General features: G+C 39.7%; 1 protein-coding gene across 3 annotated transcripts in view; it reads right to left on the bottom strand.

Annotated features, from left to right (window-relative positions):
- The window catches only part of RIMKLB (ribosomal modification protein rimK like family member B), a 97,381-nt gene that overhangs the window by 55,796 nt on the left and 27,115 nt on the right, over positions 1–14,470 (bottom strand). For all 3 annotated transcript variants that reach the window (XM_073878008.1, XM_073878009.1, XM_025879980.2), the window contains exon 2: positions 1,420–1,651. In XM_073878008.1, coding sequence (XP_073734109.1) covers positions 1,420–1,594 — 175 coding nt within the window. In that variant the 5' untranslated portion in view covers positions 1,595–1,651. The remainder of the gene's footprint in view (positions 1–1,419; positions 1,652–14,470) is intronic.

Raw genomic sequence — 14,470 nt, forward strand, 5'->3', positions numbered from 1 at the left:
GGGCAGAGTAAAGAGCAACTGCTAAGGGGCACCTGGGTGGCTCAGTCGTTAAGCGTCTGCCTTTGGCTCAGGTCATGATCCCAGGGTCCTGGGATCGAGCCCCACATCAGGCTCCCTGCTCCACGGGAAGCCTGCTTCTCCCTCTCCCACTCCCCCTGCTTGTGTTCCCTCTCTCGCTGTGTCTCTCTCTGTCAAATAAATAAATAAAATCTTTAAAAAAAAAAAAAAAAGAGTAACTGCTAAGAGATTCTACCTACTTAAACTACAGGATCATGTTACAGGTAAGATTCTAGATCCATTAACTACTGTATGAATGAAATTACCCTAAAAGCAGATTCACATACTCAATAATATTAATTCCCACAATAACTATCTCTCTCCATTTTACTGATGAGAAAATTAAAACACATGGTCTCATTATGATTCTAGACACAAAACAAGTTATGTAGAATCTATTTTAAGTGTTTGTCTTATACTTTAATACAATACTATCAGTAAACTATGAAGTATTTTCTGAAAGTTAATTAAAAATTTCATGTATATGCCACCATATGATGCTCCTTAACAGAAATGACCAATTTAGCTATAACAAGTCATAATTTTCCAAAGACGTAAAGACTCCTAAGTCAGATCAAAAGATTTTATTTCTTTTTTTTTTTTTTTAAGATTTTTTATTTATTTATTTGACAGAGAGAGAGAGAACACAAGCAGGCGGAGTGGGAGAGGGAGCCTGACGCGGGGCTCAATCCCAGAACCCTGGGACCATGACCTGAGCTGAAGGCAAACGCTTAGCGCCTGAGCCACCCAGGCACCCCAAGAATTTCTATATTTCTAAGATATCTTCCCCTTATAACCTTAAAACAAACATGAAATATTAAAAATACCAGACTTATCACCAATTGAGTCAAATCATTATAACACTTCTATCCAGTAAAAAGAATAAAACTATTGGCATTTTATACTATACGCATGAAATATTTTATAAAGAAAATTAAGAATCACATGTGGAATTTGATGCATTTATAAAAAGGACCCCCATAAGGTACAAATTCTCTTATGAGCACTTTATAAACAAGGTCTTTTAAAATTAGACAGCAATAACAGGGGGAAAAATAGATCTTTAATTTCTCTCCCAACTATTTTCTACATAATAAGAAGTTCAATAAATACTGATGTTTCCATTTCTTCCATAACATACAGATTTGGGGGGCCCAAAATATTGGGTGGCTCAGTCGGTTAAGTGGCTTGTGCTCTCTCTCAAAATCTTAAAAAAAAAACCAAAACATATGCTAGATTTTAAGATTAGATGATACTTCGTAAAATAAAGCTAATAATTCCTTCCTCCAAACTATTCCTAAAAAATGTGGATTCAAGATATTCTAAGAAAAAAATCCATTAAATTACTTAGTATAGACTTACCCAGGTTTCCTTGCTCGATTGTCAGTACCACCTCATCCATCACCACGGCTCTAAAGTCCAATTCCTCCTCACAACATTTGGTCTTTAATGCTCGTAAAATCTCTTTTTGGGGATAGTCTTCCCTGATTCGACGATCTGTCAAAAACCACAACTTGGCTGCCACAGAGCTACACATCTTGATCTGCTTGGTCTTCCTTCTCCTGGATTATTTCCTCCTGAATGCAGATTCTTTCTACACAGAAAGACAAAATTCACATACAGGGTAAATAAAGAATTCTACTTACGGAATTTTATGTCTGTGGGGCTCCCCATACATATGAAATTAAATTTCATTTCCTCTTGTTAAAAAATACATCTATTTGGGGCTACTGGCTGGCTCAGTTGGTAGAGTGTGCAACTCTTGATTTGGGGGTCGTAGAGTTAGAGCCCCACATTAGGCATAGAGATTACTTGAAAAAATATATTAATGGGGAGCCTAGGTGGCTCAGTCGGTTAAGCGTCTGCCTTCGGCTCAGGTCATGATCCCAGGGTCCTGGGATTGAGCCCTGCATCAGGCTCCCTGCTTAGCAGAAAACCTGCTTCTCCCTCTCCCTCTGCCCCTGCTTGTGCTCTCTCTTTCTCTCTCTCTCTGCCAAATAAAGAAATAAAATCTTTTTTTAAAAAATTTATATATATACATATATAAATGTTATAATATTTATATATATATATATAAATGTTGAAAAAAGAAATCTAATTCTTGGCTTTCACACAAATGCTGTGATTATATATTAACTATACAAACAAATGAATAAGGTATTATGAAGCCTTTTCCATTTCATTCAAATCAAAAATTTTTATACCACTAGAAATACAGAAACTCACAACTTCCCATGAAACAAAATTTCTCCATCTTCCACTGGAGAAGCTACCACTGCAGTTTTATAATTAAAGTAGATCACTCGGTAAAAGTCCCATTTTCTATATCATATTCAAAGTCATTCCCTGTATTCTTATATACTGTCTAGGAATATACTTTAATCTCATCATCTACTTTTGGCTGATTTACTCCTTCCCCCAAAATGCAAATCCCTTGATATAAAATAGATGAGGCTGTAATCTTCAGTGTATCTGTACTTAGTTTTTTATTCAATTTTCTTCCCTTATTGTTATATTTGTATATTTTATTAAAATACATTTATAGAAATTTTTTTTTTAAGATTTTATTTATTTATTTATTTATTTGACAGAGAGAGACACAGCGAGCAAGGGAACACAAGCAGGGGAGTGGGAGAGAGAGAAGCAGGCTTTCCGCGGAGCAGGGAGCCCGACACGGGGCCCAATCCCAGCACCCTGGGATCATGATCCGAGCCGAACGCAGACGCCCAACGACTGAGCCACCCAAGCGCCCCCATTTATAGAAATATTTTAAATAATGAGACAGTAACAGCTGTATTACTACTAGGAGTATCAACACTGAAATCATTTATACACCTACTTCAATCAAAATAAATAGTTCAAGAATATGGGAAAAACAACCTTAAAAAAAACAATAAATGCTGGGGTCCATTCACTAAAATTTATTTGAGTCAGCTGATAGCATGCTCTTACTCAAGGTTTTTATGCTTACTTTAAATAGAATGTTTTTAAACGAACAGATTGTTTACTAGAATACAAAAAAGCACTTTCTTCCACAAATAGAGTGCTGCTTCTCAGAGTTTGCATCATGAGCAAGTCAACAGTTGAAAATTTTCCTAAGAAGCAAAAAGTTACAAGTTTTTACTAACAAATGGTAACAGGTGATTTCAAGCAAAAAAAAACAAAACAAAAAACTTTACAAAATTAAAATTCCTGAGGCCCCTGGCTGGCTCAGTCGGTACAGCATTTTAACTCTTATCTCAGGATCCTGAGTTCTAGCCTCACGTTGGGCATGGAGCCTACTTTAAAAAAAGTTCCTAATATCCCCCCAGATGACCTAGCAAACCTAACACAGAAAAAAGGACAAGGGTAAGAACTAGAGGAAGCAATGGCCATACAGATGGGCGGCTTCCAGCATCACAGCTGGAAATGGTCCCTCATGCACCATTCACACACTCTCCAGGGTCTCAGTCAGAAGGGTCTGCTCCATAGATGCACACGGTAAGACTAGAACATCATGAACCAGATGCACCACCACACACATACACACAGCCCCCACCCCAAACCTTAGCCTGCCTTGCCTGCCACACTCACCCACCTGCCCCACAACCCAGGGTCTCAAGGCATCAATCACAGGAAAGCAGGGAAGGAATAAAATAACATGGGAGATACACACGAGTGTGACCTGTAGCTGTAGAAAAGCAAGGGAAGAGCTCTCAGATGTGGTGATGCATCAGGCCAAGACCCAAAGTAATCAGCAAAGGGATTGCTTGGTGCCCAGAGCTTCCTGACCCCTTGTGTTCTTGTTCCAGAGCTGTGGTCAAGAACATGACCTCTTAAAAAAAGAACATACCCTCTTAAGCCTTAGGCTAGATATGAATTGAAGATGTGGTCACTGAAAAGTCTCACTCAAAGGAAAAGCTCCACATAAGAAAAGTCACACCAGAGTACCTAATGTCTCCCCAGTTTCCCTTGAGAGGGGCACTATAAAAATGACCTTAAGATGTTTAGACCGAGTAGTTCTTGAAACACCCTGTCAATGACCTCCAATACTCTGAAGCCATCTTGGTGCCTTCCCTCACACTTAGGTCTTTAACATCTGTTCAATATGACTGAATCTCACTGAGATTTGTGTTGGGGCCACAGCAGTTGTGGCCCCAACACAAATCAGGATAGGATGTTAAAGCTACTGGCAACTGTTAAGTAGGAATGTTCGCCAATACTGGTATGTCAACTTGGGGAAAATGCCCAGGCCACATTAACACATGGTGTTTTCAATGATTCTATAATCAGACAATAAAAACACTCCTGGGGGCGCCTGGGTGGCTCAGTGGGTTGAGCAACTGCCTTCGGCTCGGGTCATGATCCTGGAGTCCCGGGATCGAGTCCCGCATCAGGCTCCCTGCTCGGCGGGGAGTCTGCTTCTCCCTCTGACCCTCTTCCCTCTCGTGCTCTCTATCTCTCATTCTCTCTCTCTCTCAAATAAATAAATAAAATCTTAAAAAAAAAATAAAACATAACCACAAATTGATTAAAAAAAAAAAAAACACTCCTGGGCTGCAATCTCATGTAGCTGTGCAGCAACTCCTGACAGATGATGCACAGGAGCATCATGGCTGCAGCTCTGATACCCATGCTTAATCTTTGGGTGTTTCCACACTGGTATGAAACAATCAACTGCAAGTTCAGATTAGCCTCCCCATCTCCTTTCATTTAAAAAAAAAAAAAACCACTATTTACTTATTAGAGAGAGTGAGAGACAGAGCGGGGGGGGGGCAGAGAGAGATGGAGAAATAAGACTCCCCACTGAGCAGGGAGCCTGATGTAGGGTTCAATCCCAGGACCCGGGGATCACGAACTAAGCAAAAGGTAGATGCTTAACTGACTGAGCCACCCAGGTGCCCGCCCCTCCTTTCATTTCCTCCCAATGGAGCAGCCCAATCTCTGCAAGGCTTTCATAGGGGATACTCACACCCCAAGATCTAAAACTGGAGAAATGCTCTGCAGAAGACTCTATGAAAGAGGTAGACACTGTCTTGAAGAGGTCCAACATCAATGTCAATGATTGTGGTTCCTCAAACCCACCTAGTGGCAGTCAATATGGCAGGATCTGGGGATCATGACCTTGCCCAGCCCCGAGATTATCTTTGTTCTTATGGAATACATTTTCTTTATCAGCTTCAAAAGATTCTTATGTTATGTCTTGCTTTTCATGTAAAGAATCACAGAGGTATGCCCCACTGTATTCCAATGTACACCAAAGTAGACATTTCCAGGAAAAGGGCAAGTAAGCTTAACAACCTCCAGCGTGTTAATTACTGTTCCATTTGTGCTGGTATCTTCAAGTGACACCTGTCCAATTTTTTATCCATTATAATTTTACAGTGATCTCCAAAGACCAGTTTATTGCCAGAGAAACAAAGAGCACAACTCTCTCCTTCAACCAATGGTCCACTCCTATTTCTACAGGTAGAGGAGCAGCTGATCCTCCTCAGGTACCCAGGGTGGCTTGTCTATCAGGCTGCTCCACTGGGATTCACATCTAAGAATACCCAGGAAACAAGAGGTAAAGACTCTCCAACCACAAAGGCAGAGGCTCTGCATTCCCTCCCCCTCCCTACCCTAGCCCACCTCTATGGCCCTCCTGGAGCTGGGAGGCCACCCTCCTGTGGGCCAGGTGAACAGCAGGCCAGCACCTCCTCCAACATATCTACTTTTCTATTTCTCCCATTCATGAACATCCACGGGAAAAAAAAACTGCTGTTAAGTCAAAAACATAACAGTAAACCTACAGTCCGAGAGACCGAAGTACACCAATAAAATGATAGTCCTGAGTCTTAAAAATAAAACATCAGATTATATTCACTATTTTAAAAGACAGTAAAGAGTCCTTTGTAAAAGTAAAATGGTTCCTTTCCCCCCCCCGCAAGGTATCAAGGAAAACAATGTACAAATATCAGATACCAAATAAATACTACTGATAAACTACTAAAGCAGTTTTTTTTTTTTTTAACAAAGAGACATTTGACAAAGAAAATTTTCATTTATGTTAGATACAGTTTTCCCATGCAAACTTCTGGATACACACACCAATAAAAAAAAAAAAGTCCCTCTCATCTGTCAATAGTCTAGGCAGGGCTAATTAATCATAAAATGCTTCATTCATTTTTCTCACGAGACCCCTTCCCAATGGTGCTTATTCTGCTAGGACAAAAGCACAATTAAAATCTACCATGAAGATATTAAGGCACCTCTTACTTCTAGGAACATTACTTATTCCAGATAAGACACAGCATGTGAACTTAGAATCAAAACACTGAAAAAGAATAAAGGTTAGATAAGGAAAATATACATACTAATGTACAAACAAGAACTGACTCCATTTGGCTCCAGATGTGCTTTTGATGACATCATTTCTGTCTTGGATGGGGAATATGGGAGTTATATCAGGCTTGTAGAGAAAAATAACAAATTTCTGTACCTTGAGTTGGGCACTCCTTCAGTCTTCTTTTCTGTGACTCTTTTCTCCTGACAGTTCTTTCTCTATACATAACCCCCAGGGCTTCCTTCTTGAACCCTTCTCTCCTTTCTCTAGAACTACCATCCTCAGCTATTATTGTTAAAATTTGAATACTGACCTACTAAATCTCATTCCAAACAGTTCTCAACTGAATTTGAGATCCTATTTCAATCTGCCTAGTGAGCATCCCTAACTAAATGCCACCTGACTATTGCCTCAGTTGAGGAAGTAAAAAGTTGATTTATTCACATACCTGCTTCAACACCTGGATTTCTCATTGTGACAGTTCAATTTTGTGTCAACGTGGCTAGACAATGCTTCAGTTGCTATGAAGGTATTTTGTAAGTATCATTAAAATCTGTAAATAAGCTGACACAGTGAAGATTACCCTCTATGATGTGGGTGGGCCTCACCCAATCAGTTAAAGGTCTACAGAGCAAAAATAGGTTTCACAAAGAAGTTAACTAAGCATCAAGACTGTATTAAGTCCCTCCCTGAATTTCCAACCTACTGGCCTGCCCTATGAATTTCAGACTAGCCACAATCACACTAACCAATTCCTTAAAATTAATTTCTATTTCTTTCTTTCTTTCCCTACCTTCAGTCTGTCTTCACATATATACAATTTCCTACTGGTTCTGTTTCTCAGAAGAATACTGACTGATATACCCATACTAATTTAAGGACTTAATTCAGAAACTTGGGCATCATTTACTTCTATCTTTCATTCACTACTTCAATATACACACACCACAGTAATTCTACCTCCTAAATATTCACTTGAATTTTACTGTTCATCCCCAGTATAATCATCACTGAACACCTAAAAACACCCCCCTCCCCGCAAACTAATCTTCTGCAATCTACTCTCTCCCATTTACCAATTTTCTGAACACACCGCATTCTCTCATGCTTCCTTCTGCTTAGAATATATATCCTAGTAACCTTACTGAACTTTTGAGCTCAGGTGTTAATCCATCTGTTAAGTCTGAGGTGCCTGGGTGGCTCAGTCAGTTAAGCATCTGACTCTTCATTTCAGCTCACATCATGATCTCAGGGTCCTGGGACTGAACCCCAAGTCAGGCTCTGTGCTCAGCGGGGAGCCTGCTTGATTGAGGATTCTCTCTCCCTCTGCCCCTCCCGCCACTTGCACTCTCTCTATAAAATAAAAATAAGTAAATCCTTAATGCACCTGTTAAGTTCTTCCAACTCCTAAAAATTATCCTAACTCTGTGAATCTACATTATCTTGTTATGTGTATATTCTAGAAATTATACAGTATATTTAGTTTTATTTTTAATAACTCTGCCAGTGCTGTAAGATAAATTCTTGAAAGTATGTCTTCATGTAGATGCGCATTTTAAATGATTCTATTGATTAAAAAGACAATTTCTCTTTTACAGGCCTAAATCGTAATTCAAAGGTATTTTCAAAGAATAAGTGGTGTTTCTCAAACTAGGGTCCTGAAACATATTTGGGGGCGTTGTGCATTTTTTCCCTATATGACAAACTTGAAAAAGTTCATGGGCCTATTTCCACATAAAAATTTAACTTTGGGGTGCCTGGGTGGCTGAGTCGTTAGGCATCTGCCTTCCGCTCGGGTCACAATCCCAGAGTCCTGGGATCAAGCCCTGAATTGTGCTCCCTGCTCCGAGGGAAGCCTGCTTCTCCCTCTCCCATCCCCGCTTGTGTTCTCTCTCTCACTGTGTCTCTGTCAAATAAATAAAATCTTTAAAAAAAAAAATTAACCTTGGGGCGCCTGGGTGGCTCAGTTGGTTGGGCAACTGCCTTAGGCTCAGGTCGTGATCCTGGAGTCCCGGGATCGAGTCCCGCATCAGGCTCCCTGCTCGGCGGGGAGTCTGCTTCTCCCTCTGACCCTCCTCCATCTCGTGCTCTCTATCTCTCATTCTCTCTCTCTCAAATAAATAAAATCTTTAAAAAAAAAAAAAAGACCTATGAGCATCTAAAAAAAAAATTAACCTTAATCTGACTGAACATAGAAGTCATTTTTTCTTTTTAAGATTTTATTTATCTGAGAGAGAGAGAACACAGCAGGGAGGAGGGGCAGAGGGAGACATAGACTCCTCATTGAGCAGGGAGCCCTATGTGGGACTCAATCCCAGGACCCTGCAATCACGACCTGAGCCAATGTTAGACGCATAACCAACTAAGCCACCCAAGGCACCCAGGAGTTAAGTCTTCTTGTCTATCCTCAGAACCTAGCATTTCTAAAACACTGTATGCCATAACAGAAACATGTGTGAAGATGCTGAATGATTACATGCCTTATCAAAGTTCAAATATTAAACATTTTCATACGTGCTATTTCAACTAAACCTCAGGTATTACAGTAACCATTTTACAGTTAAAGAAACAAATGATCAAAACACATATAAAACTATGCTTGGCCTCACAAATAAAGGAATCCAAATTAAAATTAAAATTAAAAAAAAAAAACACCTAAGGTGGGGTGCCTGGGTGGCTCAGTTGGTTCTGCCTTCGGCTCAGGTCATGATCCCAGGGTTCTAGGATCAAGTCCCGCACTGGGCTCCCTGCTCAGCAAGGAGCCTGCTTCTCCCTCTCCCACTCCCCTGCTTATGTTCCCTCTCTCGCTGTGTCTCTGCCAAATAAATAAAATCTTAAAAAGAAAAAATAAAACTGAGGTTAAGAGACATACATAAAATTTTTTTCAACAAAAAATAAATAGCACAGATTGAATTTCAAGAGCATTTCTGATTCTAAATCCTAACAGTTTCCCTTCAAATCATACTATGTGCCTATTACTTGACTTAATAGAAAAATGTACCTTTTAACACTAACTTTGTGATGTTCCAGATATTAACCGAGGATCTCTTTATCAAGGCTTTTTCTCTCAGTGACTTCTAATGCCTCCAATTCTTTTCATTCCCACTCCACAAAAAAGACCTCACATTTTGGGATATATATAAATTTTTCCTCTTTCCTTTCCCTTGCACTATCCAAAAGTCTATTACAAGTGGATCTGAATTACTGTTAAAATGAGAAAGAATGTGAATAAGGGATAAAGGAATAAAAGTATTAAGAAGGATGGGTGAGGGGGCACCTGGCTGGTTCAATCCGTAAGATCTCAGGGTTGTGGGTTCAAACTCTTATGTTGAGTGTAGAGATAACATAAATAAAAAATTTAGGGGGAGCCTGGGTGGCTCAGTCAGTTAAGCATCTGCCTCCAGCTCAGGTCATGATCTGAGGGTCCTGGGATTGAGCCCTGCAACAGGCTCTCTGCTCAGCAAGGAGTCTGCTTCTCCCTCTCCCTCTGTGTTCACTCTCTCTCAATAAATAAAACCTTTTAAAAAGTCTATTTCTTAAAAAAAAAAAAAATTAAGTCCAAAAAATAAAACTGCTCTATTTAAAAAATTAAATAAATCTTGTAAAAATAAAAACATATGTGTGTGTGTGTGTGTGTGTGTATATATACATATATATATTTTTTTTTTAAGATTTGACAGAGAGAGAGAGTGCAAGCACAAGCAGGGGGACCTGCAGGAGAGGGAGAAGCAGGCTCCCCGCCGAGGAGGGCGCCCAACATGGGGCTTGTGCCAAGGATCCTAGGATCATGATCTGAGCTGAAGGCAGACACTTAACTGACTGAACCACACAAGTGCCCCTGTAGTTCTTATCAAAGGTACAGAAAATGAATGAATGGTAAGTTGAAAACCTCCAAAGAAGAGTCTCAAAAACAACCAAATAACTGTCTTAGTCCAATTACCCCTTTACACACTAATAATGTTCATCAATAAATGACCACCAAAAAAATGTCCCTCTGAAACCTATACAATCTCATCCTTTGGCTAAGATGCCACTTAAAATATCACTGTTCAGGTGTTTGCCACATTAACTTTAAGGTAGACTGGAATGCTGTGAAAATAGGAAAAGGAGGCTAGATATTAAAGTTGTCTTTAGAGCTGTGACAGAAAAAAAACTGTATGACAGTCCTCATAGTTCCCTCTTTACACTCAAAAGAACATACCTCAAAAACAGAGCAAACAAGTAAGGTCCCAAAGGTTACATCACACACTCATTACTCTCCCCTTTTTATAGCTCTTTTACCTATGAGACCTTTTTTAAAAAGCTACATGCACAATTATGGGTCAAAGAGGACAATGATTTCCTATCCAAACACAATAATATGATCCCTTTATCAAAAGACTGAAAAAAATAATGGTAGAACATCAGTGTTAAAACAGAAAAATTAAGGAAGGGCAACACAATGAAATATACAGACAATTACCTATAGATTCCCTTTCTTCATACAAAGAAACATATGTAGGAAAAGGCAAAACAATGCATACAGAGAAGGTTAAAAATTCTCCATTGCAGCACCTGGGTGGCTCAGTCGGTTAAGCATCTGTCGTAAGCATCAGCTCAGGTCATAATCCTGGAATACTGGGATATAGCTCCACAGCTGGCTCCCTGCTTAGCTGGGAGTCTGCTCCTCCCGCTCCCTCTGCGCCTCTCCCTGCTCCTCTCTCTCTCAAATATATAAATAAAATCTTTTTAAAAAATTCTCCATTTACAGCTCATGAAACACATTCCACATGTATTTTCTCATTTCAACTACATATAATTATGTAAGGAATACAGACTTTTCCCATTTTATTTTTTTAAAGATTTTATTTAGAGAGTGTGTGCAAGCAGTGGGAGGAGGGGCAGAAGCAGGAGAGGCAGAGAATCCCAAGCCTGCTTCATGTTGAGCAATCTCACCGGCACAGAGCCCGACACGGGGCTAATCTCAAGACCCTGAAATCATGACCTGAGCCGAAACCAAAAGTCAGTCGCTTAACCAACTGAGCCACCCAGGTGCCCCTATTTTCCCATTTTTAAGAAATGGCCTGCCCAAGTTATCACAATAATAAAGCCAACAGTAGGTAGGATTCAGGTTTTCTGATTTCTTTCTTTTTTCTATCATACCTAAAGACAGTGAAAAGAATTTGGATAAAAATATAAGTCCACATTTAGAGTGATTATATATACCAAATCCTGTGTTAGGTGACTTGTTTGTAACTTTTCATTTAATCCTCACAACCAGCCCTTTGATATATTATTGTCTTCATTTGGCAGGTGAAGTTGTTATAGGAAAGAGGTTAGTTAACCTTGTCTAATTTTGCAAAATTAGAAAGTGATAGAGCCCAGGGTGAATTGAAATTCCACACACTCCATGGTAGAGATTATCACTTGCTCCCCAATATTCATTTTCTGCTGACTCCTTAGTAATAAGATATCTGTTACTAGTTAAACATAATGCCATTTAGGGGCACCTGGGTGGCTCAGTCGTTAAGCGTCTGCCTTCAGTTCAGGTCATGATCCCAGGGTCCTGGGATCGAGCCCCGCATCGGGCTCCCTGCTCCACGGGAAGCCTGCTTCTCCCTCTCCCACTCCCCCTGCTTGTGTTCCCTCTCTCACTGTGTCTCTCTCTGTCAAATAAAAAAAATTAAAAAATAAAAAATAAATAAACATAATGCCATGTAAGTAAGTAAAAGACTGAACTCCCTAGGCCTTCTTGCAACTTGATGTGGTCATGTAAGTAACGAGAGCTGAAAGCACTGCACTGCAACTTTCAGAATGCGTATTTGATGAGAGGTATACTATTCCTTGGCCCTTCTTCCATCTTGCTACCTGGAATGTAAATGTTATAGTTACAGCTCTAACAACCACCTGGACTCTGAAGGACAGGAGTGAACCCTAGGAAAAGCACAGCTACCTGTTAGAATTGAATCCCTGACAACTATCTGGTGCCATGACCTTGGACTACTTTCTACCTCTTTTGCTTATGTCAATGATACTTGGGAATTCTTTATTACAGGTCACAGAACTTTACCTTAAGTATGGTTTGTCACACCTTGCTCAAAAGTCATAGGAAATTACTACCCTAACAGCTAAGTCTGCATATGTCAGCATGTAGTGGTATTGTCTGTAAGAGGAATATTCTTTTTACAGTAACAAGATCATCTTACATTTGATCCATTTCACTTTTACCTTTATTTTCACAACACCCCTGGAAAACTATTTCTATATCCCTCCCTCCAGGAAAGGCAAACTGTTCAAAGTCAAAAATTAGTTTTAATCTCAGATCAAGTAAGAATTTAAGTACTAAATACACAAACTATTTGATACAATAATATATTCAATTAATATTTGCCTACTATGCACTCTAAAAATATTCTGGTAAACAAAACAGACATAATCCCAGCCCCCACAGAGTTAAAAATATCTGATATTAAAATGTCACAAGAAAAGATGCTCAACATCAATAATCATTAGGAAAATGCAAATCAAAACGACATAAGTCAATCATACACATTGGATGGCTACTATCAAAAAACAGAAAACAAATGTTGGGGAGCATGTGGAGACACTGGAAGCCTTGAAAACTGTTAAGTCAGAATGTAAAATGGTGCAGCAGCTATGGAAAACAGTATGGCAGTTCCTCAAAAAATTAAAAAAAGAATTCTCATATGATCCAGTGATTCTTTTAGGTATATAACCAAAAGAAATGAAAGCAAAGTTTTCAAAGAGTTATCTGTACACAGGTTCACAGCAGCGTTACAATAACTAAACGGTGGAAGCAACCCAAGTGTTCATCAAAAGATGAATAAATGAGTAAAACACAGAATATACATACACTGCCTTAAAAAAATAATTAAATTCCAATACATGCTACCACATGGATGAACCTGAAGGACATTATGTATCAGTATGCAACTGCCAAATTCACAGAAGCAGAATGGTGGTTGCCAGGGGCTGGGGTGTTGGGGGAATCAAGACTTAGTTTTACTGGTATGAAGAATTCTAGAGATGAATATGGCGGATAGTTGCACAAAAATATGAATATAGTTAATATCACCAACCTGCGTTCTTTTTTTTTTAAGATTTTTTTATTTATTTGACAGAGAAAGACACAGCAAGAGAGGGAACACAAGCAGGGGCAGTGGTAGAGGGAGAAGCAGACTCCCCGCCGAGCAGGGAGCCTGAAGCGGGACTCCATCCCAGGACCCTGGGACCATGACCTGTGCGGAAGGCAGACACTCAACGACTGAGCCACCCAAGTGCCCAACCAACCTGCGTTCTTAAAACATGATTAAGATGGTAAATTTTGTGCTGTTTATTTTGCCACAATAAAAAGAAAACTGGAGAAGGAAAAAACTGTCATAAGCAAATTAACATGCAAATTTTTATACAAATTCACCTGAAGGATCAGAAAAATATGTTCCTTTACTTAAATTGCCTGTAGCTTTGTTACTAAATTTCCCAAAGTAGTCTGTGGTGTATAAAACTAAACTTTTTTTTTTTTTTTAAGATTTTATTCATTCATGAGAGAGAGAGAGAGATAGAGAGAGGGGCAGAGGGAGAAGCAGGGCCCTGCAGAGCAGTGAGCCCAGCGCAGGACTCGATCCCAGGACCCTGGCTGGGATCATGACCTGAGCCGAAGGCAGACACTCAACCAGCTAAGCCACAAGGCCCCCCTAATTAAACTTTTTAGGGAAGTTTTCTCTGCATGGGGCTCCTGGCCGGCTCAGTTGGTGGAGCATGCCACTCTTCATCTCTGGATTGTGGGTTCGAGCCCCACATTGGGTGTAAAGATTACTTAAAATCTTCTTTAAAAAAAGTCTTCTCTGGAATCCAAATAAAATTTCTAATGATTTCACTTAATACAGGAATCAAAGTATCTCTCTCTGCAACATGGCACAGTGAATGGTGTGGCTCCCTCAAAGTTCATCATGTTTAGGGGCACCTGACTGGCTCAGTCAGTGGAGCATGCAACTCCTGATCTCAGGGTTGTGAGTTAGAGCCCCAAATTGGGAGTAGAGACTACTTTAAAAAATGAAATCTTAAAAAAAAAAAAGTTCATCATGCTTAACATGTTAAATGTTGGGCCTT

Source organism: Callorhinus ursinus, unplaced genomic scaffold (genome assembly GCF_003265705.2).
Source record: "Callorhinus ursinus isolate GAN/ISIS: 27379988/994484 unplaced genomic scaffold, GSC_fseal_2.0 scaffold27, whole genome shotgun sequence".
Classification (NCBI taxonomy): domain Eukaryota; kingdom Metazoa; phylum Chordata; class Mammalia; order Carnivora; family Otariidae; genus Callorhinus; species Callorhinus ursinus.